Consider the following 24,921-nt stretch of genomic DNA (forward strand, 5'->3'; position numbering starts at 1 on the left):
AAAAATGATAGAACCTGGTATAGTGCTTATTAAGTGTAGGGAAGCAAATATTGTATCCTTAACTATTTCCCTTTAGAAAAGACCAAAATGTTTTAATAAAACATTTTAATAAATGTTTTTTTAAATGTTCAATATTTTACTTAACATCCTTTTATGTTCATTACAGACCATTAAAAAGTATTAATTGAGCCAGCAACTATTAAATTCCATATGATTGGTACTTATGTTTTTAAAATTGTAAGTGTGAGCACTGACAACAGTGCTGATGATTTTACATTTTCACATAACTACCCTCAACTTTGAAGTTCCTTACTACTAAATAATAAAACACTAAAATCCTGTAAGAATTCTGGTAAAACCCTAACCACTGTTTTATACCTAAAAAATTCTCCACATATCCTAAAGGAATCCTATAATTCTTCTTTTTTTTTTTTTGGAGATGGAGTCTCGCTCTGTCACCCAGGCTGGAGTGCAGTGGCGTGATCTCGGATCTCGGCTCACTGTAACCTCTGCCTCCCGGGTTCAAGTGATTTCTCCTGCCTTAACCTCCTGAGTAGCTGGGGCTACAGGCACCTGCCACCATAACTGGCTAATTTTTTTTTTTTTTCTTTTCATTTTTAGTAGAGACAGGGTTTCACTATGTTGGCCAGGCTGTTCTTGAACTCCTGATTTCAGGTGATCCACCCGCCTTGGGCCTCCCAAGGTGCTGGGATTACAGGCATGAGCCACCATGCCTGGCCAGAATCCTCTAATTCTTAATGTTTCAACTCACTCTGGAACTTCATTAAGAAAAAAAGGCAACCTTAAGTTTCTGAGCTATTAGACACATAAATTGTCATGTTGTCCCTTTTTACTTATTTGTTTTCTTCATGCATGCAATAAATCTCCCTTTTCTGTTAGATAGTAGAAGTGACTCCTAAAACTTCCTTAAATTAATCTAAGTACAGTGTAATTCATTAACTTCATATTTTGTGTTTTCAAAGTTGAAATTTTAGCCACAGTGGTACTAAGGATTCCACCCTATTTCTTACCCCAACCTTGACAGGTTCTCTTGTAATTCTACTTCAATTGTTGGGAATACTGGAAACAGCATGAACTTTACATTAAGGTGGGCCTGAATTAAAGTCCCAGTTTCACCACTTTTTGGCTAGGTGACTTGGGCAAATTACTTCTCTGGCTCTGTTTCCTCATGGGCAAAATGAGAATACTTTATCTTTAGGAGAGTGGTAAAAATTAAGTAATAATGAGGGTTGAACTCCTAGCCCAGTGCATGGTGCAAGTAAGTTCACTGAGGTGAGTTTTATTATCTTTTTCTGGTAAGCAGAGAAATAAACAGACAAACAAAAATCTTCTTACCTAGCACCTCTGTCTTGTAAGTCACAAATTACACTCATAGACTTTTCATCTCAAATCAGACATCTTCAAATGTGCACTCCATAAGAGCTGGCTCTGATCTCTATTCTTTAGAAAATGAGGAGCTTTGTTAACTCTCCTCTCCTTTGGGAAATGCTAGCTTTCACTTCAGAAAGCAGAGTCTTAGGAGTTTGAAATAAACAGTTTAAAAGCCAGTTTGGTTGCAATTTTAAGTACATTAAGTTAACAGTATATTTTATTAATTTTTTTTTTTTTTTGAGAGACTGAGTCTTGCTCTGTCACCCAGGCTAGAGTGCAGTGGTCAGTCTCAGCTCACTGCAACCTCTGCCTCCAGGGTTCAAGCAATTCTCATGCCTCAGCCTCCCAAGTAGCTGGGATTACAGGCATGCAGCACCATGCCCAGCTAAGTTTTGTATTTTTGGTAGAGACAGGATTTCACCATGTTGGCCAGGCTGGTCTTGAACTCGCGACCTCAAGTGATTCGCCCGCCTCAGCCTCCCAAAGTGCTGGGATTACAGGCGTGAGCCACTGTACCCAGCCAAAATTTTTTTAAAATAATAGTGAATATTGAAGATGGGTGTTCTTATCAGTGGAGACCCATCAATGGGTATAAATGGTAACTCTGTTTGTTCTGGACTTTTATGAAATTTCCTGCCCAGAATCTTCCTCCTCTTGGGGGCTGAACCTTCCTGGAGCCTTCCCTGAAATGTTCTGACCCAACTCATCCCCTACTACCCCAACCATAATTAATTGGCCCAAGAGAGGGCACTTGGAAGCAGAGCCAATGAGTTCTTTCTCTACAATTTTTGACCTATGGGCAAAAGAGATCAGTTAGCATCTGGTGTTACAAACTACAAGATGTGAAATTTGAGAACAATATGGACATACTTCCTACCACCTGGATAAATCTGGTGAAACAAGTAGAGGTGAAAGATGGGGAGGGGACCGGGCATGGTGGCTCACAGCTGTAATCCCAGTACTTTAGGAGGCTGAGGTGGGCAGATCCCCTGAGGTCAGGAGTTCGAGACCAGCCTGGCCAGCATGGCGAAACCCCATCTCTACTAAAAATACAAAAATTAGCTGGGCGTGGTGGCGGGCGCCTGTAATCCCAGCTACTCGGGAAGCTGAGGCAGGAGAATTGCTTGAACATAGTAGGCAGAGGTTACGGTGAACTGAGATCACGCCACTGTATTCCAGCCTGGGCGACCAAGTGAGATTCTGTCTCATAAGAAGGAAAGAAGGATGGAGAGTGAATCTTGGGAGTCTCAGTGCCAGTTGTCACATCCTCCCTCTCTCAAGTGAACTTGTAATTCTCCAGTAGCTGCCAGCCTGGAGGGTTTGCTTTGAGACAGGGTCTCACTCTATCACCCAGGCTGGAGTGCAGTGGTGTGATCATGGCTGGCTTCAACCTCAGCCTCCTGGACTCAAGCAATCCTCCTGCCTCAGCCCCCTGAGTAGGTGGGACTATAGGTATGCACCACCATGCCTGGCTAATTTTTGTATTTTTTGTAGATTCAGGGTTTTGCCAGGTTGCCCAGGCTGGTCTCAAGTTCCTGGGCTCAAGCGATCCACCCACCTTGGCCTCCCAGAGTGTTGTGATTACAGGTGGGAGCCACCACACCCAGCCAAGGGTTTGCTTTTCTTTTTTCCTGAGATAAAGCATTTTGAGTGTGAAAGTGGGAGATGGGGAAAAAGAGGGAAACTAAGTTCTCTTTTCTTTAGGAAAATCTTCCAGAGAGGGAGGTGGTTTTAACTCAGTCAATCTACCCATAACAGAATCTAGCATCACCACAAGTTATTGGAAAGTTTGCAGATTACAGCCTGCCCTAACTGATTTACTGTGTAATCTGCCTTATATATTATTCATGGCTCCTCCTCTTTGGCTCATTGGCTCATGCCATTGAGAGTGTACTCATTTGGGACAAGGATCCTAAGACTAAAAGTGTGTGTTTCAGGATATGTGTAGCACAATACTTCAAAATTAAGTAAAATTACAGCTAATACTTCCTGTGTGCCTACTATGTCCTATGCACCCTTCCAAATCTGTCTACATTTCAGCTCATTTCTCTTTTACAACCATCTCAGTCAAGGTCATTGTTGTCATCCTTATTTTATAGTTGAAGAAACTATGGCACAAAGGGACTAAGTAGCTTGTCCAGGGTCACCTAGGTGATGTGGGGTCACCTAGGTGATGTGGGGTAGAATCAGAATTCAAATCCAGGTAGCCTGGCTCCAGAATCCTTGCTCTTACTGCCCATGGGACATGGTATGTGTGGTTTTCCTTTAATGACCAGATACAGCATTTGGTGCTTCATGGTAGTACTTCCTGAGCCCTATGGGATCGCTGGATTCCTCCTGGGGAGAGAAGGTGGCTTTAGACCTGCTGCCATTATCTGCCTATGGTGGTTCAAAAGCTTGGGGATTTGTCCAGCCACTGACAACTGAAGTTTCTTGGAATAACGTAAGCTGCGGCCAAAAGAGCAGTATTCCAATTCTTCTGTATGAAATTCTGTAGAATTCTGTAAGAATTTCCTTATACACAGTAAACATCTAATACCTAATCAATGAATTAAAAATGGAGCGACAACTAGTTATAAAGACTATCTAAATGTATAATAGGGATTGGATATTGGCCATTTCTGGGTGGTAAGAATACTGATGATTTTTACTTTGTTTTTCAAGTTTTTGTTTGTTTGTTTGAGATGGAGCCTCGCTCTGTCGCCCAGGCTGGAGTGATGTGTTATGATCTCCACTCACTACAACCTCTGCCTCCTGGGTTCAAAGCCATTCTCCTGCCTCAGCCTCCTGAGTAGCTGGGATTACAGGCAACCACAACCACACCCAACTAATTTTTGTATTTTTAGTAGAGATGGGGTTTCACCATGTTGGCCAGTCTGGTCTTGAACTCCTGACTTCAGGTGATCCGCCCGCCTCAGCCTGTCAAAGTGCTGGGATTATAGGCATGAGCCACCACGCCCGGCCTGTATTTCAGGTTTTTAACCAATTACATGTATCCTTATTTTCAAATCAGAAAAAAAGTATTTTTTGAAAGAAGACATTTAGATGCAATAATTATCTTGTGTAGTTTTTGTTTCGTTTTTGTGTTTTATACTCCAAAATAAATGTTTTACTTTGCATGTTGCATGTCCTAAGTGTAAAATTTTATGTAAATAGTCAATAAATACCTGTTATCATATTTGTTAATATATTCCATTTTCGTAAGACCCTGTCATTCTTGATTTTAAAAAATCATAAAATTTAAAAATACAATAATAGATGAAACTCTTAGAATAATGGACTTACATATATGCATTAATAATATGTAACTAGTACTTTAAGACCCTAATTTTTCTTATATTTTTTGTTTCTTTCAATTCAAGCAAATGCTTCATCACCCCAGGAAGCTTTCTGCAGGCAGGAAGCAGGAAGAGTCTACGAGCTTTCCAGGCCTTTGTTTAGAAATGGCTTCATTAAGAACTATAGGGTCTGAAGAGCAAGAGTCTTTCCAAAAAAAAGAAGACCTTCCCGTATGGATGACAGAAGTGAAGACTGGGGGTGTTAGAATAGCAGAGGCCTCTCTCACTCCCCTTGAGGTGCAGGGAGATGTGGTGGTATCTTGCATGGGGTGTGGTGTAATTGGAATGTGGGGCCCTGGGCACTAGAGGGTCCTGGTCTTGTGAATGAGTCCTGATAGCCCAATACTACTTAAAAACAGCAGACAGCAGTAGGCCTGCAGGACCTGGCACCCAGTGGTCAGAGATGAGGCTCTTATCTCTGTGTGGATGTCTGGCTCATGGCCAGAAGGTGCAGCCCCATGCCAGCCTGTTATAGATTGAGATGTGACCTCTTAAAACCTACGTGTTGAATGGGACTGTGTTTAGAGATCAGGTCTTTAAACAGACGTTTAAATTAAAAGGAGGTCCTGTGAGTGGTCCTTCATCCAATACAATTGGTATCCCTATAAGCAGAGGAGATTCGGACACAGAAGCACATAGAGGGATGACCAGATGAGGACACAGGGAGAAGATGACATCTACAAGCCAAGGAGAGAGACCTTAGGAGAAACCAACCCCAGTGACACCCTGACCTTGGACTTCCAGCCTCTGGAATGGTGAGAAAATAAGTTTCTGTTACTTAAGTCACCCAATCTGTGCTAATCTGTTACGGCAGCCTTAGCAGACTAATGCACAGGCATTTGTCCTATGTGAGACCCCAGAACTCTCACATCCTCAGGTGGACAATCCCAGGATGACTGAGGCAGAAAGCTTGTCACTCTTGTAGCATTAGGGCCGGAATAGCAACTCAGTTGTTTAATTAAAAATAAAACAATGCCTTATTTCTTCCACATCTAAATTTGCACCCTGTGATTCAAACTTATTACCCATGTTCTTTTGTTGCATGTTGATTTTGCTGTATTATATTTTGAGGAATCTGTTTTTATTTATACTACTTTTTTAAATGTATCTCTCTTAGAACTCATTATTTTTTTACCCATTGTAAGGTTGTTCAAAATCACTTAATACATTTACTTTTCTAGGAAGATTGGCTATACTGATTTTTGTCTTAAGTGTTCAAAACTGCACATACTCATACACATACGCATATGCGTGCACACACACACACACATTTTCTTTTATAGGAAGTCTTCAGAGGGAAGTTTCACTATAGAGGAGAGACTTAGGAGAAAGAATTGGAAGCCAAATCTCCCAGTTTTCAGCTGATTCAGCTGATAGGAGGCAGAACAAACCAACAATAAACAGGAAAAGCATTGAAAAGGACTTTGAGACTTTTGTGATTTTTATCAGCAGATGGCAAGTATAATTTAATGTAGACAAACTAATAATTAATTGGAGAACAAGAAGGTCAGTCCAGTGATGTGGGCAGAAAATAATCCTCCAGCACACAGATCAAGAAAAGGATTTAGGGATTATTCTTGAAAAATCATTAAAACTATTAGTGTAGAGCATAGTTCTGGGAACAAAAGCAAATGGCGTTAGCAGAGAGAAAGCATAGAAAACTGGGGGTGGCACCTGTTATTTTGAAAAGAACTTGTTTGATCTAGTCAGGAATATCATCATGGTAGCAATTGTTATGTAAGAAAGTACTAGAAGAATGACAAAACCCAAGAATCAAATGTATCCACTTACACAGGGGACTGCATACTCCAGTGCCTTCGAGGACCAAGCACGTAGGTGAATGTGTGAAGTGACCATGGGAATGGTGACTTTTAGGAATGGCAGGAACTGAGTTAGATGGAGGATGCTTAAAAGTTTTCAGGTTTTTGCACACACACCCACACATGCACCCACCCACCCATCCACCCACACATTGTATTGGCCAAACAAAACCTGTCTGCCTGCTCGGTTCAGCTCTTGGCTGCCAATGTAGATCTGGGACTAAGAGTTTTGTTTGGTGCCTCTCTTCTGCCTCCTCCCTACTTGGAGAGTCCCTGGAGGGCAAAGCTATGTCTTAACCTTATATCCTGCCTGCACTGTATCTCCCTTGTTACTTTGCCCAGTGAACATTGGTTCCAAGTGCTAAAATGAAGCAGGCACTCCCTGCTACATATAGCAGAAAATGGCTACTGACAATTGCTGTACCTGTTATCCAGTGGCCATGACCTCTGAAGTTGCACATCAAAAAGGGCCTATATGTGGGCCAAAAATGCCAATTCTGTGCTTTACACAGCCTCCCTAAACCTACTTTGCATGTGATGTGTAAATTATTTTTGTCTGTGTTCCATATAATGCTGCATTTTTTTTTCTCTTCTGTCTATTTCTCCCACCAAACTTGGCCTTTCTTGATCCTGATCTTTCCCTTCCCATCTTTAGCATTATAAAACGGAATTTCTCTGTTGGTTTTTCCTTTTCTGCCCTCTCATCTTGGTTCCTTTTGCTCTTTATCCTTTCTTTTTTCTCACATTTATGTTGCAACCTCAATGAATGGTATTGTCAGGGAGTGTGATCTTCTGGTTAGTAGAGTTTGTGTTGTTTAACTGACATTCTACTCCTTCAAACAGTGCAACTTTTTCTGGTGGGTAATGTTTCTGAAATAGATGGGTAGTGAAGAAGTACTTTAGGTTGATCTTTATTTATCTGTTCAAATTCTGTACTATGAGATCTATATAAAAGAATCTACATGACATATATGTAACAAATATGTAAATGATATATATATATAAATTATAAAGCATAATAAAATGAATACCTCTGAACCCACCTTCCATCTTAATAAGTAGAACATTGAAAATCCTGTTGACATCTTGTATTTTACTCAGTGTTTCTTTGATGCCTGCCAATCCTGCCTTAGGGTCACCATTATAAGCATCAATTATGACTGTACAATATGATGGATGCATAATGTAATGCTTTAGTCAAAATATAAAATAAGCCTCTGAGTTGCTTCTTGCATCTGTCACCTCTTCTCCTTCCCAGATGTTACTGTGGTGGCATGGGCCTTGAGGAGCTCATCTATACCATGACAAGAGCACCCTCATTTGTCTCTTGGTCTCCATTTTCACTCAAGGTTGAACCAGGAGCTGGATACAGAGACAGGCCTCTAGGAGGGTATGAGTGGGGGGGATTCAGTCAATACAGACAAGAAACTATGTGTCTCAATTAGAAATATGGTATTAGTTCAGTTTTCATACGACTCCAAATAAACTAGCAAAATAGGAGTTGATTCTATTTACATGCCACATTAGTTTCCAATTGTTCTGTGACAAATTACTACAAATTAAGCATCTTAAAACAATACACATTTATTATCTCATAGTTTGTGTTGGGCAGGATTTCAAGGCAAAGCTTGGCTGCATCCTCTGCTCAGCCTTTCATATGGCTGCGATAAAGGCATTGGCTGGGATTGCACTCTCATCTGGAGGCTCAACTGGGGAAGAATCCACTTCCAAGCTTATTCAGATTGTTGGTAGAATTGATTTCCTTGTGGTTGTATCACTGAGGGTCTCACTTTTTTTGCTAGCTAATGGCTTGAGGCTGATCCTGAGTCCTCGTGGTCACCTGCAGTTTTTCTTGTCACATGGGCTTCTTCAACATGGCTGCTTGCTTCATTGCTGCAGGGAGAGTCTCTGGCTTCTGTCTGCTAAGGTGAAGTCTTATGTGATGTAACATAATCCAGGAGAGTGACATCCCATCACCTTTGTCATGTTCTGTGGGTCACAGGTCCTGCCTACCCTCAAGGGGAGGGGATGACACAGTGGCATAAACACCAGAAGGGGAATCATTGGGGGTCATCTTAGCATTCTGTCTACTACATATACCTAAGTGGACAGTGCTTTGGAGCAGGAAAACAAATCCTCATCAGGCAGATATATTTTGTTGGGGTTTCTTCCCAAAGATTTTGTGATTATAATTAACTGAAAGTTGGCATTCTACTGAAATTTTAAAACCAAATGATGCATTATGTAGTGCTGAGTGTTTGGAAGGAGAGACTTATTTTATTATTTAAATTTTAAACCCTAAATATACTCCCCAAAGTGCTTTAGTTTAAAAAAGTGTAAAGTAGAACTGATGAGAGAAAAAGTATATAGTAGAGGGAACTATTTTTCCAATTTTAGAAAAGACAATTGATTCTGTTTGGGCTAGGAAAAATTAATCAGTTCCTGAATATGATTTTTATCAAAAGAAAATTCATTTCTCCCTGTTTCAATTAAATAAGTGTTAAACCACAAAAATACTGGTTTACAGGGATACAAATTAATTAGTTAGCCCAGTGTACCCGTCAACTTTTGCTCTAACTTCCACACTGTCATCAAAGCTATCTGTCTTAAACATAAACTTGGTTTTGTCACCTTTCTGATAAAAGCCTCTGATAATTTCCCATTGCCCATAGGATCAACTTTGTCTTTTTTTTTTGAGACAGAGTTGTGCTCTGGCACCCAGGCTGTAGTGCAGTTGGGCAATCACAGCTCACTGCAGCTTCAAACTCCTGGCCTCAAGCAGTCCTTCCACCCTGGCCTCCCACAGCTTTGGGATTACAGGCAGGAGCTACTGCACCTGGTCTTAAATCTTAAGCCTGATATTTATGAATCTTCAACAATTGGCTCCCTTCTACACTTACCATCTTCCTCTCCTTTCATGCCTCTTGCTCCATCCAATGCCGTGAACAAACCACACAGTTTCATAAACCCCATTGCTCCTCTTTCTTGTCCTAGTCTCTGCACAGGTTATGCCCTCTACTTGGTGTGTGTCTACTTACTCTTTGGGAGTTCCAGAGACTTTGCTTCTAGGCCCCAAGGAGAGATGTATCTATTTCTCTTACCAATAGATTCCTTGGGGATGGTGTCTGACACACAGTAAGTACTCAAGTATTGCCTGAATACGTAAATCTCAGATTTCTCTTATTCAAAATGAGGGATTAGATGAAATGATGGTTCCTTATAGCTCTAAATTTTAAAAAATCATCACATGGATTAAGAGAATGTAAGACTGCATATAAATAAACTGTGTGGAACCGATTCTAAATGCTACAGGGTTTCAGAGGAAGAAGGTATTATACTGTGCTGGAATAGTCAAGAACATCTTTTGCTAAAGGAGGTGGAATTTGAAATAGGTATTGAAAGATGAGAGGGAGTTTGAGCCCTTGCTAACATGACGCCTTCTTTACAGTAGGCCCTCATTAAGTTTACTGATTTGAATTGAAATGTAGACAAAGGGGGAGGAGGAAAGACTTTGCAAATGAATTAAAGCAAGACCAGGAGCTCCAGTGCAGGAATGCGCACTGGTAAATGTGGACTAGGACATTTTCCTGAGCAGAGTGTGTTCTGGTCAATAGTGAAAACTAATAGTGGTTCTGTAGGTTGAAGTGATATTATGGAAGATCTGCAAATGAAGGAGTGCAGTTTGGATTGGTATGGTAGGCAATAGTGAGCCATGACATCTTCTCTAAATAGGATGATATTATAGTATTTTAGGTTTATTAGTCCGATGCTGGTAAGCTGCCTGGATGGTCAAAGAAGAGAATAGTCAGGGAGATTAGGTAGGAGGCCTTAACTTGGATAAAAATAGTTCCTTATATTTTTACACCTCTATGATTTAGAAGATACCCACTAAGCCTACAAGAGAGGTTACCACAAGCCTTGTAGGAAGGTAGAGAAGATATTAACATTTTAGGAGATATTAATATTCTTATTTTACATGAGAACTGTGATTCAATCTGAATTAGCCCAAGGTCATATAGCTGGTAAATAGTATATGGCAAACAGTGTTACTGGAACTCACACCTACTTTTTTTCTTAACTTCTGTGGATGATTACTTTTATGTGTCAACCTGACTGGACTAAGGGATGCCCAGATGACTGGTAAAACATTATTTCTGGATGTGTCTGTGGGGGTGTTTCTGTACGAGATTAACATTTGAATCTGTAGAGTGAGTAAAGAGGATCACCCTCATCAATGCATGTGGGCATCACCCAATCTGTGGAGGGTCTGAATAGGACAAAAGGGCAGAGGAAGGGCAAATGTGCTTCTGTTTCAGCTGGGACATCCATCTTCTCCCGCTGCTCTGGTTCTCAAGCCTTCAGACTCTGACTGGGAGACTGGGATTTACACCACTGCCCGCCCTCCCTCAGTTCTCAAGAAAGAACTGATGAAAGCACTGGCTTTCCTGCAGTGATAGGTATCTCTGTCTGTCTGTCTGTCTGTCTGTCTCTCTCTCTCTCTCTTAGGTTCTGTTTCTGTGAAGAACCCTAACTAATACAACTTCTAAGTCCAGTATTCCTGCCATTAAGAAAAAGAGATTTCAAACATTAAAACTGAGGAAGCTATGCAACTTTATAAGGTATGTGAATCAGCATAATGTAGTGGAAAGAGCCGTGGCCCAGATATCAGGAATTTAAATCCTAGTCCTCAGACTAAGGCAACCAGTGTGGCCTTCAATAGAAACATTCTTCTGTGGTCAGCTTCCTTTTCATCATCTCTCACAAGGGAATTGTGCTCCAGTTCATTCTGGCTCACTCGTCTTGGAATTTATGTGTCATCAGCTAGAAGTTTCATGACCCAGTGAAGCTGGCATCATGGCAGCACAAACAAAGAAAAATGAGAAACTGGAGGAGATGGTTCATTTTAGGGCCAAGGGTGATGAGTTCAGGTTTGCACATTAGGAAAAAGCTAAAGGGCGTGGTAGACAGAATCATGGCCCCTTAAAGATGACCACAACTGAATCCCCCAAATCTGTGACTATGTCGCCTTATGTGGCAAAAGAAACTTTGTAGATGTGGTTGATTTAAGGATTTTGAGGTGGGGAGATTATTCTAAATTATATGGGTGGGTCCTAAAAAAAATAGAAAGACAAGTCAGAGTTAGAAAAGGAGATGCAGAGGCAGAAGCGGAGGTTGGAGTGAAGCAATGTCCCTCTTTGAAGACGGAAGTGGGGCAGGCTATAAAACCTAGAAAAGACAGGAAAATGGATTTCTCTCCTAGAGTCTCCAGAAGGAACACAGCTTTGCTGACACTTTATTTTATTTTATTTTTATTTTTATTTTTTGAGACATCTCACTCTGTCACCCAGGCTGGAGTGTAGTGGTGTGATCATTCCTCACTACAGCCTTGAACTCCTGGGCTCAAGAGATCCTCCCACCTCAGCCTCCCTACTAGAAGGGACTACAGGCATGTGACACCATGCCCAGATAATTTCTTTAGTTTTTGTAGACACGGGGTCTTGCTGTATTGCCAGGGTTGGTCTCTAACTTCTGGGTTCACGCGATCCTCCTGCCTCAGCCTCCCAAAGTGCTGGGAATATGGGCGTGAGCCACTGTGCCCAGCCAACACCTTGATTTTAGCTCCGTAAGACTCCTCTTGGAGTTCTGGTTCTCCAAGACTGTCAGATGAACTTGTAATGTTCTGAGCCACCACGTTTTTGGTAATTCGTTACAGTAGCCATAGAAAGCAAATAGCAGAAGTGACTAGGGAGGGAGGATGAATATTTTTTGAGCCCTTCATGTGCATCAGGCATTGAAGTCACAATAAACTGGTGGGGGAAACAGTGTGCTCATCATTTCATGTATTAGGAAAATAAACCTAAGAGCGGAAGTAACTTGCCCAAAGTGACACAGTCAGGAATTGAGACTGGGGGCTGTGTGCGTGCTTACGCATCATGCATATGCTGTGCTGAAAGGCAAAAGCCCGCAAGATGCCTACACAGCGACATAATCACATGATGCTGGAAAATCAGGAAAAAATGTGTATTGTACAAATCAATGGACCAGGGAGTTGGCAATGCGGAAGACCTTCAAGTGAATGGCCAGGACCAACTATGTATCAGTAGCAGGTGCTTTTTACACATGCTATTTCATGAAACACAAAACACCCTGCAAGGTAAATTTTATTCTCCTTATTTTTATGGTTGACAAAGGGAGGCTTCAGTTTAGAAAGTACCTTGCCCCAAGTACTACAGCTAGTTAATGCCAGAGCTAAGATTTAAATATAGAGCCTGCCTCCTGTGATTAAGAAAAACAAAACATTTTTTATTTTAAAAAAGGAAGACCCAGAGAAGGGCATAATTTAACTATCACTTGGAAGTATATGACCCCACCACACAGAGAGGATCAAAGTTAGCTTCGTGGCATGAATATTTACATAATTATTTGTTCTCCAGGTGTTTAGCACAGTCCTGGGTGTATTATAGGCACCTAGTGTATACTTGTGTAGTGAAATCTGACAGTGGGACAGAGGGGCTTCTGTGTAAGGTTAACCAAAAAGGCTAAAACCCTTAAAGTCTAGATGATGAAGGCTGAGCTCTGACGGGGCTCAAATATAACAAAGTCCATTCTCCCTTTGAAGCATTTCAGCAGGATGAATTAATCACCAGTCTCCTTCCTTTCTCCCCTTCCTGACTGCCCAAAGCACATACCCTACACCAAGCCCCTGGGCCCTTAGCACTTTACTTCACCCTGCTGTTTTGACTGTAGGGTCTCCCACTGCCTCCAGCATCAAGCCTAACTTTCTAGGGCTCCGTAGCCTTCTCCCTACCTGCATCTTCCCTCTCTAGCCTCACCCCTTGTCCGTGCAAACCCTTGTCTCTGGTCAGCCTGATGCCCTGATAGGAGACCATGGAATCCTTGTCTCACATCTACCCCTCCTCTTACCTACATCTCTCTCCAGAGCTCCAGCATTTTGGTGAACTCATCTTGCACCCCATAATGCCTTCTTTAACTGTTTCTGCTCCTCTCCCTAATTATTTTGTTACTATTGCTGGTGCCACTCCATTTGCACTTAGAATAAAATAAAAACTCCTTAGCACAATTGGAATGCCTCTTTCTTCCATCTCAGTCTCCCTTGGATCCCCTCTCCTTTTTGCGTATGATGTCACATACTGACCTCAGGTCCAGGAGCTCACAGCTCAGGCCCTGACATGGGTATCTTTCTGCATTTGGACCCTGCCATCGCCAAAAATAGTCCCTCCTGTTTCAATTACAACTTAAATGTCACTTTAGAGTTGGCTTCCTGATTCCTCATGTTTCATGTTTCAGTAGATCCCATTTTGTTTAAACCTCTTAGTTTTTAAAAAATCTTTTATAAATGCTGTCTTGTTTTCATCTTTATAATTATTCATTTGTATGTTTGGTTGATCACTATCTACCATTTCCCCTAGAGTCAGCTCCATAAACAATGTGTTTTGTTTTCAGCGCCTAGCATGGTGCCTGACATGTAGTAGGTGCTTATATATTTGTTCACAAATGAATATCTTATGTTAAACTCTCTAGTCACTAATTGTTCTGTAAATTTGAGCATCACTTCATGACTTATTTATAATGCTGTTTTGTTGACTCATGTTGGTGGGTGTCTATTTCCTGTCTTCAATAGGACTGTACATTGCAGAAATGATCTCTTATATTTCTTTGCACCAAACGAAGCTAGATGCAAAGAATGAATGAAGTTAGACTTAATTTGGTGTCTGTCACATTCTGAAATACTATAACCAGGATAAGTGTCTAAACTTGAAGGAGACACCACAGTGGGGTTTCATGTTACTTTGGGTCCTGGTAGTATTGGTTGGGATCTAAGGTCTGCACTGAGCCTAAGAACTCTGTATACCTCAAATTTTCTTTGCATTGGAGACATATCACTTGGCCAAAAGACGAAATGAGCCAGCATCAGATGCAATCTTGTATCTTTGGTTGAGGACCAGAGAAAAGATTTGGCTTGAAATGGGAGGGCATGTGGGAGGACAAACACAAATCTTTAAGTCCTAGAATCCCACTTTGCCTGGGAAGACAATCATATTAGAAACTAAGGAACAGAGGTCTACAGTGTTCTATTTCCCATTTCACACTCAACCTGGGGATATGTGCTCTATGCTCATTCTTGGAAGTAGCCTGTATGATTTGATTTGTTATTGATCCTCATTTCCTTCCTTCCTTCCTTCCTTCCTTCCTTCCTTCCTTCCTTCTTCTTTCGTTCTTTCTCTTTCCCTTCCTTCCTTCCTTCTTTCCTTCTTTCTTTCTTTCTCTTTCTTTCTCTCTCTCTTTTTTTTTTTTTTTTTTTTGAGACAAGGTTTCACTCTGTTGTCCAGGCTGGAGTGCAGTGGCACAATCACAGCTCACTGAAGCCTCAACCTCCTGGGCTCAAGTGATCCTCCCACCTCAGCCCTCCAAGTAGCTGGGACTATGGGTGCACACCACCATGCTAGGCTAATTTTTAAATTTGTTTTTGCAAAGACAGGGTCTTGCTATGTTGCCCGGGCTAGTTTCCAGCTCCTGGGTTCAAGAGATCCTCCCGCCTTGGCCTCCCAAAGTGTTGGGATTACAGGCATGAGTCACTGCACCCGGCTATCCTTATTTTCTTTTGGTTGGGCATGATTAGTTGACTTCACATACGGTAAGTGTATGTATGATAAAGTTACACTGTACTCTGCTCTTTGGGGAGTTAATACCTGAAGCTTGTTATCCTTACTTAGACAATACAGTGGATAAAAATATAAAGAAGGTCAAGAAGGGTTTAAATCAATTCACGGATGTCAGAGTTATAACTAGTTCTTAAGAGACAAAAAAACTTACAAAATACTCAGTGATGTTACTGTTAGAGAATACAGATGTTCTTACCCCCCCATTCCTACCAATCTCTGTGACACTACATATGTGTGCACATTCCCTATGACCTCCCCAAACTTCCCCCCAAACATTTATCTTTCTCCCATCCTTGTCCCTACTCCATTTCTCTCCACCATTACCACCACCCTACATGTAATTACTTTGTTTCTTAGGTATCTTTCCAGAGTTGCTTTATGCAAATACAAACAAAATAAGAAAAGATAACCTTATCTCTTCCCCTTTCTTACAGAAAATGCAGCATGTTCTATTGTTTTGCACTTTGAGTTTTGTGTAACAAAGCATCCTGCAACTCTTTGTATATCATTAAAAAGAAAACTATCATTTTTTAACATCACTGCACCATATTCTGTTGTGTGGATGTACCATAATTTAACTAGTTCTCCTTTGGGTGGACATGTGGGTTTTTCCCCTCCATTCTCTCTCAATTTTAAGCAATGCTAAATGAATAATCTTGTACACACGTACTTTCTGACATCTACGTATTTATCTGTAAGATAAAGTCCCACAAAAAGGATGGCTATCTCAAAGGATACCTGCATTTGAAATTTTGGTAAGTAGTGCCAAATTCCCTTTTGTAAAGATTGTACTGTTTTGTACCACCAGCAACAAGGTATGAGAGTGCTTGCTAGCACTTCAATTCTTAACGTCGAATATAGAAATGTAGCTTCTAGGGATAATGGGTTCTATGAGCTTACTCCTCGGCACTCAAAGAAGTCCTGTTTCTATAGAAGTCAATAAGATACAAGGCACAGAATTGATGAGGATACCATCCACCTACTCTTTTGAAGCTTTATGTAGGCTCAAACTAGGAAAATCTTATGAAAAATATACAACACAGCCTCTTTGTAACGCTTTTGCTGAGACCTATCCCCATATTGGAATTGAAGTGTTATGTCTCCTAGTTGCATACCAGCATTGTAATAGGGTCCCTACTTTGACTAACAAGTAACACTAATTTCATTTGGAAGTGCCAATAGCTGCCTGGCCCAGGGCAATCGCAGGGTAAGTAGCAGGCTTTGGAATTACATCTGCCTGGATTCTAATCTACGGCTCCCCTTACCCATGTGACTCTGGGTAACCCATTTGGCAGACCCGAGTCTGTTTTCTAGACCATTCAAATGGGAATACTAATCCTCAGGCCTTTTTGGACTGCCATATAATTAAAAGGAGTCACGTATGGGAGACTGTTTAGTACATAATAGCATTCAACACTAACTTTCCTTGTTGCCTTTCTGAAAATAGAGAATTGGGAAGAAAAACCCCAAAGGGCTTCTAAACATTTAAAATTTATGTCACAATTTCTGTATGTTAAAGCTTTCTTACTTTACTCACAGAAGAGGCTCTAACTATCTATTTAGTATTATTTTACAAGTAACTCCAACATGCTTTGTTGTTTGGCTTCTCTGCCTATATTAAAGAGTAAATACAGGGGCCAAAGTTTTTAATTGACTGAATAAATTTTAAAAAGCAGAGATTAAAAAATATTGTTAGGAAAAACCACCTCCGCTACCACCACCACCACCAACCTCAACAACAGTGGTGTGGTGCTTAGCAGGCCGGAGCAGGCACATAAATTGTTAGAGCCTCTTAGCATAAGGCCACTTCAAGGTCAAGTTGTCAAGAAAAGGTCAACTTTCTGCCTAATGTGCAAAGAGCAAGCCAATGGGCAATGTATTTCTTTCACTTTCCCCCCAATTTAACTAACGTTTTGAGGTATCTCTGTAATAAATGATTTAATTTTATGGAGATTTACATCATAAAATGTAAAATACCATTTTTTGGCACTTAAATTTCAGTTATCTGGAAAATTAGTTTGCACTAATTTAATCAATACTTACTGAGTGCCCACTATGTGTTCAGCATTGTGCTAAGTGCTGGCTTACTTAGAACAAAAACCACCCCCAAAATTCTAGGTAAAAATGTGCCATCCAATGCATAGTCCAGATTTATGTTAACTTTTCAGTGAGTCTTCATGAGAGGTTTATTATCACTGTAACTGATTTTAATTTTAGAGCCTTCTGGGTTCTATAATGTATACTTCTTCCAAAGAAAGTAGAAGGATAAAATTGTTGAAACAGCAAATGTAAAGTTGAAATCACTTGACAGTCTGATAATTTTATATATCTACTTGAAACTTCAATTGTAATAAACACTTTTGACTCATAAGCTCATTTGTCAGCCTTATATAGTGAGTGTAATTTACTTAGCTAATTTCACTAGTAGATTATGTTCTTTCAGGGCACAGAGAAATAGGAATCATAAATATGCCATTACTGCCTGCTTTTGTACCTCATTTCACAGCCTCATAGCTTAAATAGAGAAAATATATTTGAAAGCACAAATTAATTGCACCTATTTTCTAGAAGCATTTCAAAATGCTTTCTTTTATTAGAGATACCAAATATACTCAGTGATAGAATTTAAGTAGATACATGTTGGTATTATGCAAATATAATAATAACAATGGTAATAATAATAGCAGTTACTCTCTAGTGCTTAACTGCCTATCAGGTATCATATTGAGATCCTTGAAAGGATTACTGCCTTTAATCTGCCCATAAACTTTTCAGAAAAGTCACTGTTGTTATTCCCATTATATAAAGGTGAAAACTGATATTTGAAGAGATAATCTTGCTCACATTATTCATGTTACTACTTTAGTGAAATTGGGGTCCATACCTGGACAATCCTACTCTATATTTATGCCATGTAAAGTGTTATTCATTCAAATTCAGCAAAGAAACAGAATCCCATCTATATGCAGAAATAATCTTTACCTGCTGGCCTTACGTTTTACTACCATAGGGAGTATGAGGCTTCAATCATAGCATGAAATACATGGATACAGTTATATGGCTTGTTTCTAAAAGTTGATTTTGGAATCACTCCCTTCTTCCCAATATGTGGGAGTAAAAATTCACTATTAGTACTTTTTCTAAAGTCTTCAGAGATTTTATACTGGCATGTATACTCATGAAAAGCTGTGTCCTAAAATGTAGTATCCCCATCTACCCTGCCACTCCCAAAATTCATAGGTGCCATAGTATTCAATAGTATCAAAGTAACTATTGAAGTTGTCAAAGGCACCTTTCTTCCATAGAACCTCCAGCCATACAAATATTACCTAATTTGTACTCTTAACATTCTAAAGACAGTTATTGGCATTATTAGAAGACTTTATTGAAGGGAGAAGTAGACAGAATCACAAAAATGAGTTCAAAAATCTAGGGAGGTCAAGCAGAAAATCCAGGGACTTTTTCCCCCTCATTCTTTTTTTTAACTTCAAAATGTTCATTTCATCTGATCAGGAACAACTGTAACCATGTATCTTGCCCTATTTTGGCTATCTGGCTTCAAAAATACTTTCACTGGAAGATCATTGTAATTCAAATCCATTCGGTGCTGTTTCACTTTTGTAATTTGTTAGCTAAGTTTAAGTAGTGTATCCTGCACCTACTTTAATGATATAGCACACTGATAATATTTTTTCCTCATTTAAAGCTATGTTTACCCACAGCGCCTTAGCACCAAAAAAATTCTAAAAGGCACTCCTTACACATTTAAATAACCTGAACAAATAATTGATACAGGTTAAGACCTGGCTAGTTCTGCATTTTCCAAGTTAAGATCACAGAATTAAAAAATTGCATATTAAAAAAAAAGTTGGTAGAATATATTTCCATAGGGCAGAAAAAACATTCAAGGTCACAATTCCTTGCTCCAACATGTAAGACACAACCAGGCTGATTTCCAGTTGAATTTTGCCTGAAGTTTTCTTAAGGGAATGATGGAAACTTTATTACAAAACATGGTAAAGTTGTCAGTGACAGAAAAATCAGGAGGTCAACAGAGGTAAAAGAGGAGAGGTGTCTAAATGGAAGTGAGAATCAATAACTTGCTTGTGAAAATCTGACTTATGTAATTTTTAAAGACCCTCAAAATAAGAGAAGAATAAAAGAGAAATTTAAAAGAAAACAAACAGCCAAAGAGGTGAGACACAGACATTTTGATTGGGGGTGTTGTCTAACTACACAATGAGGTCATCCCATCTCCCGGAAGTGACACGTAATCACCTGCTTTGCACTAGCTCCGCCCCTTCCCTCAAAGGTCCCGCCCCTCCACCAGCAGCCAGGAGGGTGTTAGGGGGCGTTTCTCCAGGAGGAAAGCTGTGAGCTGCGACGCTGAGGAAGGGGACCCCAAAACGTCTGGCACTGCCCCCTCCAGGGATCACTTTGGACCGCCTCACTCGGCCCAGCCGGATTCTGAAACGCCGAGGGGTCAACCTGATGGGTTTCGGGGTCAACGGAAGAGGGGAAGGGGAGCCCTGGCGGGGAGAACCCCCCGGTCCCCCGCCCAGCAGCTGAGGCACAGGAGGGCGGCCATCTTGGCCGGGAGGGTAGGGCTGGGGAGCTGCGGGCGCCGTGCGATTGGGGGGCTCGCCCGGAAGTGACGCCAACTACCCGGAAGCGGAGGGGGTTCCCTGGCCCACTCCCCCCTCGTTCGTTTGCTCCCCCGCTTCCTCCCCGCCCCCCTTCCTCTCCATTCGTTTCCCCCCCTCCCCGTTCCCTGCCTTCTTCCCCCCCCGCCGTCCCTCCCCCCCAACCTCCGGAGCTGGGAAGAGAGTCAAGATGGCGGCGAAATCCGATGGCGGTGGCGTGGGGGTGGGCTTCGCTCAGCTGCACAACCTGGACGAGGCGGTGGGCAGTGGCGGCGAGGAGGACGGGGAGCCCGGGGGAGGCGGCTGCGGCGGCGGCGGCGACGGCAGCGAGCCCGGCGAGAGCAGCTCGCTGCACATCTGCCACTGCTGCAACACCTCCTCGTGCTACTGGGGCTGCCGCTCCGCCTGCCTGCGCTCCCTCCTGGGCAAGAAGCCGCGCCGCAGCGCCGCCGCCGACGGGGGGGACCAGCCGCTGCAGCCTCCCGCGGCCCCCGGCGCCGACCGCCAACCCCCGACGCCCTCGGCCGCGCGGCCAGAGCCGCCGCCGCCGCAGGTGGAGCGGCCGTGGCTCGACTGCCTGTGGATCGTGCTGGCGCTGCTGGTGTTCTTCGGGGACGTGGGCACCGACCTGTGGCTGGCCCTCGACTACTACCGCAAGGGGGACTACGGCTACTTCGGGCTGACCCTCTTCTTCGTGCTGGTGCCGTCGCTGCTGGTGCAGAGCCTGAGCTTCCGCTGGTTCGTGCAGGACTACACGGGCGGCGGGCTGGGCGCCGTGGAGGGGCTCAGCAGCCGGGGCCCCCCCATGATGGGGGCCGCCTACGGCGCGGCGGTCTCGGCCACGCCGGGGGCGCAGCGCCTGTGCCGCCTCTCCGTGTGGATCTGGCAGTCGGTCATCCACCTGCTGCAGATGGGGCAGGTGTGGAGGTAAGAGCACTGCGGGGTGGGGGCGGGCCGGCCCTGCGGAGCCCCTCTGCCCTCCCGGTGCTTCGTGGGGCGGCCCCTCGGACGGGCCCAGCGCGGGGGGCTCGAAGGAGGGACCGGCCGCGTGCCGCCCCTGGCGTCTCCAAAAGACCAGCGTTTGATCTGGATCCCTGGCCACGCCTTTGGCCCGGGGAGTCCGAGACCTGCTGTTGGCCCGTCCTCATCCCCGCTTCGCACTCGGCAGGGTCCCTGCCTCAGCCCGCCCTCCCCGTCTCCTCTGCAGACCTCCGTTCCCGGGCGCCTCTTTTCCCTGCCTCCCGAGGTAACCAGCTGCAGGCGCCCTGGGCTGCACCCCACCTCGCGGCCCGGGGAAGCCTTCCCTCCTCCAGCCGCTGCACTCGGGTTTGTTCCCGGGTGAGACATCCTTCCCTCTTCCCCCGTTCTCCCTCTGCAGTGGCCTGCGTGGGGCCCTGTGGAAAAACCCTCGCTGCCGCCTGCGAGCACTCCTGGATTCCACGCCCCTTCCCCCTCCCGCACTCCCAGCCCCTGTGAATGACTCCAAACCGCTGCTCTCCCGAAAGGAAAAAAGACTTTTTTTTTTTTTTTTTTTTTTTTGGTTTACTGGATTAGACGTGTCCTTTTCTTAGTGACAGGTAAAAATGGAATAAAATGTGATGGGCGCGAGCGTTTGGTGTTAACTCTCACCTCCAGAAAACCAATTAGCCACCTGGATACATATTCTGGGGGAACGATGTTTTTGGTAGCCAGGCCAGTGCGTAAGTGATTTATATTTACACAAGACCCAAGCTTGGCTTTGCGGCCCTTTCTCCTTTTGTAAATTTCCCGTGTGCCAGTTCAGTCCCTCACAAACCACTTGCAGGTGTTCTTTCAGCCAGGCGCCTTCTTCACTGACTGCCTCCCTGGCTAAACTGAGGAAATGAACCCATTCACACCTGGGTACATCTGTGCCTTCTTTCTTAAATTAGCTTGTGTGTATTCTGGAAACAGTGAGTTGCAGGTGAAAGCATTTGCAAGAGAAAAAAATCTTACTGAAGATAAATTACACGCGGGCAAGCTCTTCAAGTGCATGGCTTCTATGAGAAGACATTTTGCCTAGGCTGCCCTGACTCCTAGCTTAGTAGGAGATTTTAGGCACTTAGTAGTTCAGGTAACAGATATACCCAGGTTAGCTGAAATAAAATCTGCTGTCTTTTTAATGGTTTGTCCAGATCTCTTTGCGGAATTTATTTAAATAAAAACATTTCGGAAAGCATGGGGTTGAATTAAGTCAAATCACGAGAGTAGATGCAAGAACTTTGTCCTGCTGGGTTTACATGCAAATTCAGGCTAGGGGAAGTGAGGGTGGTTCCCTAGGCCCTGCACCACCCAGAGTTGTTTACTGGCCTTTCTAGGCTGAACCAAACAGCTTTTTCTCTAGCTGCATTTGTCTGCAGATAATTTGTTTCCTGCTGATAAGTTTATAAGAAGTGAGAGAATAAAAATAGGAAAAGTGCTGATTAACTTTTGGCTGTTGTAAGCATAGCTTGGGGTCAAATAAAATTCTGAAATATGTTTTAAATTTGAGATCTAAATTCCCAATCACCCACACACTCAAAGTCATACCGAATCAAAGGTAGTGTGTTTGGTATTGGAGATACCTTTTTTTTGTTTTTGGGCGGGGGAGGGTGGTGGTTTCTGATTGTTAAGATGCCAGGAATGAAGCTGGGGAGGGACAAAAAGTATGGGGAAGAGAGATTTTAACATGCCAGTAGAATTTAGTAGCATGTACTGGTCGGCTTCTGCTGAACAAGCGGAAGTCAACTATCTCCATGAGGTAAACTTCTAAGTGTGGGCAATAAAAATGTTGGTGTCAAGTTAGAATTCCTGAGAGAACTGTTTCTAGTGGAATCTGTCCTGGACACTTATTAGTAGTTAAGCTTTGAGACAGAATGAAATTGGAGTAGAATAAAATCCCACCTCCATTCACCTAAACGTTAATTGTTTCTGGGCAAAGTGGAAGTCCAGATTTTAGGGCAAACTGAAAAGTACATTTAAAATGTCAGTTTAGCTTTTTTAGTTGTATGTGGGGTAGTATTTTTTTTCTGATCTTAACTTTCATCTGCAGTGATATAAAGTGCCTGTGACTTTACTGTCTAGTTTTTTTTACATCTTTTTTCAAGATTAGAGTATATCTCTAAATATTTCCCAAAGTTAAGTTATTAAAAGACATGCTAATTTTGGTAAGTTGTTTCTTCTAACATAGCTATACTTCAAAAGCAGTATTTACTGAGGAAGGATTTTATAAAAAAAAAATTTTTTTCCCATTTAGATGGTTTTGTTTGAAATACTGCAGGAGCAAGGTCTGCTGCTTTAATACCTGCTAGCCATGTTGTTTGTGTTGAAATCATTCATATGTAAAAGCTTTAGAGGAATTCTTGTTTTAATCTTTTGGCAAACAATTGCTTGTCAATGTGTATGAACATACATCATCTCTATTTTTATTGAAGATCTTTTGGGTTTATAGTTGTTTCCTTAATCATATTTGCTGTTGAAACTTTGCTGTCTCTTATGGTCACATGACATAAAGGTTAAGATCTAATATTTCTATCATTTGGTTTGGGCTGCATCTCTAAGAAAAGATGTCAGTGAAGTTGTACATTGTCAAAACTGATTCCATTAAACCATGAATACTTGTCTCTCCAGATTTTTTAAAATGTAAAATTATTTGGTTATAGCTTGGACAAAGCACAACACCTATTTAATAAAATTTAGTTTCCCTCGATATTAAGATGGGGCACTTCTGTGCATCTTGCCATTGCTGTCAAGATGGCAAATACTTGACGTCTTTTATCAAATGACTTTATAGAATGTAAGGAAGTATTTTTGGCTGGGCTGAAATTGGAGCATGGAAGAATGGTTGTCTGTAGAATGATGTGGCCCGGTGAACCTGCTTTGCAGAGCACTAGTGTGTGATTAAGGTCTTTTTCATGCATGCCTTACTCCCACTAATTACTAAACATGTAACAACCTCTGTATAGCTTGATGTGCTTTATTTTTCAGGTGCTTTTCGTGGGGATAACAGGCATATGAATCACGTATTCCAGGAGCATGAGTCACATTGGGCTTCACTTTTGTACAATGTGTTGTTAATAGAGAGCATTTTCTTGGAGGGTTTGGCTTTAGGAACAGTGTGATTTAGTTCGCTTATTGCATTGATGTGTGCAAGTTTTCCCTTGAGCTATTGTCCTTTCTCTGCTTTTGTGTTACTTTTAGAGGTTGCTTAGTGCATTGTCAGTTCTCTTCAGTCAAGAAGCAACAGTTATTTGACCAAAATGTCATGGCCACATCATTAATCTCCCATTTAATGAATGTAGTTTTATGTGTGTGTTTGCACCCTTCTATTTCAGAGTAAAAGGAATTTACTTCTTTATACGACTTGCCATATTTAAGAGGATGGTCAGTGGTTCTTTATCTTGTGAGATGGGATGTGGTAGAGGGTTGCCTTCAGGGGAGTAAAAAGGAAAAGGCATTTTGCATTTTATAATGGCACCATCCAGCTGAGCAGTCTACAGCTCTGTTTTAGCGTTGTTTTCTGATTTGAGACTGGTGCAATTTGGATATGCAGCTCTCTACACAATCAGCAGTGAATGTTGCTGGGCTGGTGAAGACGCTTTATTATTTTTTTAATCACTCCCCTGCCCTCCTCTCTGCTCCTCTGTGTAGGGATACTTAGTCTATTATGGGTCTTTGTTCATGTTGAATATTTTAGAATAGTGGTTCTTAGTTCTGGCTGAGAAGAGAATCTGTTGCAGCCCTTCAATAGAAAAGCCGAGGCACTGCTGGACCTGCTGAAGAAGACTCCCCGGGGAGGACCTAAGAAGTCGTAGTTTTAGAAGACCCACAGGTGATCATGTGGGAACCCCACGCTTGAGAAACACTTTAGAACTGGATTTCAGGCTTATTCCATTTGGAGAGGAATGTTAGATTTGTGTTCTTAATAAATATGATGGCAGAATTGGGAAAGAAATGATCTGGTACCATTAAGTTTGGCCCCCGGATAACACCGTAACGAACGACTTTACCTTGGGAGCACGAGGGTCTCAAGGGCTACTCAAAGGGA

The 24,921-nt window shown here is 42.3% G+C and overlaps 1 protein-coding gene and 1 long non-coding RNA gene across 4 annotated transcripts in view; both read left to right on the forward strand.

The window, feature by feature from the left end:
* The first annotated feature begins 2,981 nt into the window (after positions 1-2,981).
* LOC103886609 lies at positions 2,982-15,768 on the forward strand. Of its 3 annotated transcripts, XR_001905328.3 has the most exons (5): positions 2,982-3,640; positions 4,755-4,967; positions 5,343-5,485; positions 11,057-11,169; positions 15,669-15,768. It is a non-coding gene; the product is annotated as an uncharacterized LOC103886609 (long non-coding RNA). The 3 variants fall into 3 exon arrangements; XR_650357.4 differs by lacking the exons at positions 11,057-11,169; positions 15,669-15,768 and adding an exon at positions 6,014-6,152 and having other exon boundaries at positions 2,990-3,640; XR_650358.2 differs by lacking the exons at positions 2,982-3,640; positions 11,057-11,169; positions 15,669-15,768 and adding exons at positions 3,647-3,835; positions 6,014-6,152.
* A 3,787-nt stretch (positions 15,769-19,555) lies between these two features.
* XKR6 (XK related 6) overlaps positions 19,556-24,921 on the forward strand; it is a 295,851-nt gene continuing 290,485 nt past the window's right edge. The window contains exon 1 of the mRNA XM_009212509.3: positions 19,556-20,804. Within this exon, the coding sequence (XP_009210773.2) occupies positions 20,068-20,804 (737 nt within the window). The 5' untranslated portion in view covers positions 19,556-20,067. The remainder of the gene's footprint in view (positions 20,805-24,921) is intronic.

The sequence above is a fragment of the Papio anubis genome, chromosome 8, assembly GCF_008728515.1.
Source record: "Papio anubis isolate 15944 chromosome 8, Panubis1.0, whole genome shotgun sequence".
Taxonomy (NCBI): Eukaryota; Metazoa; Chordata; class Mammalia; order Primates; family Cercopithecidae; genus Papio; species Papio anubis.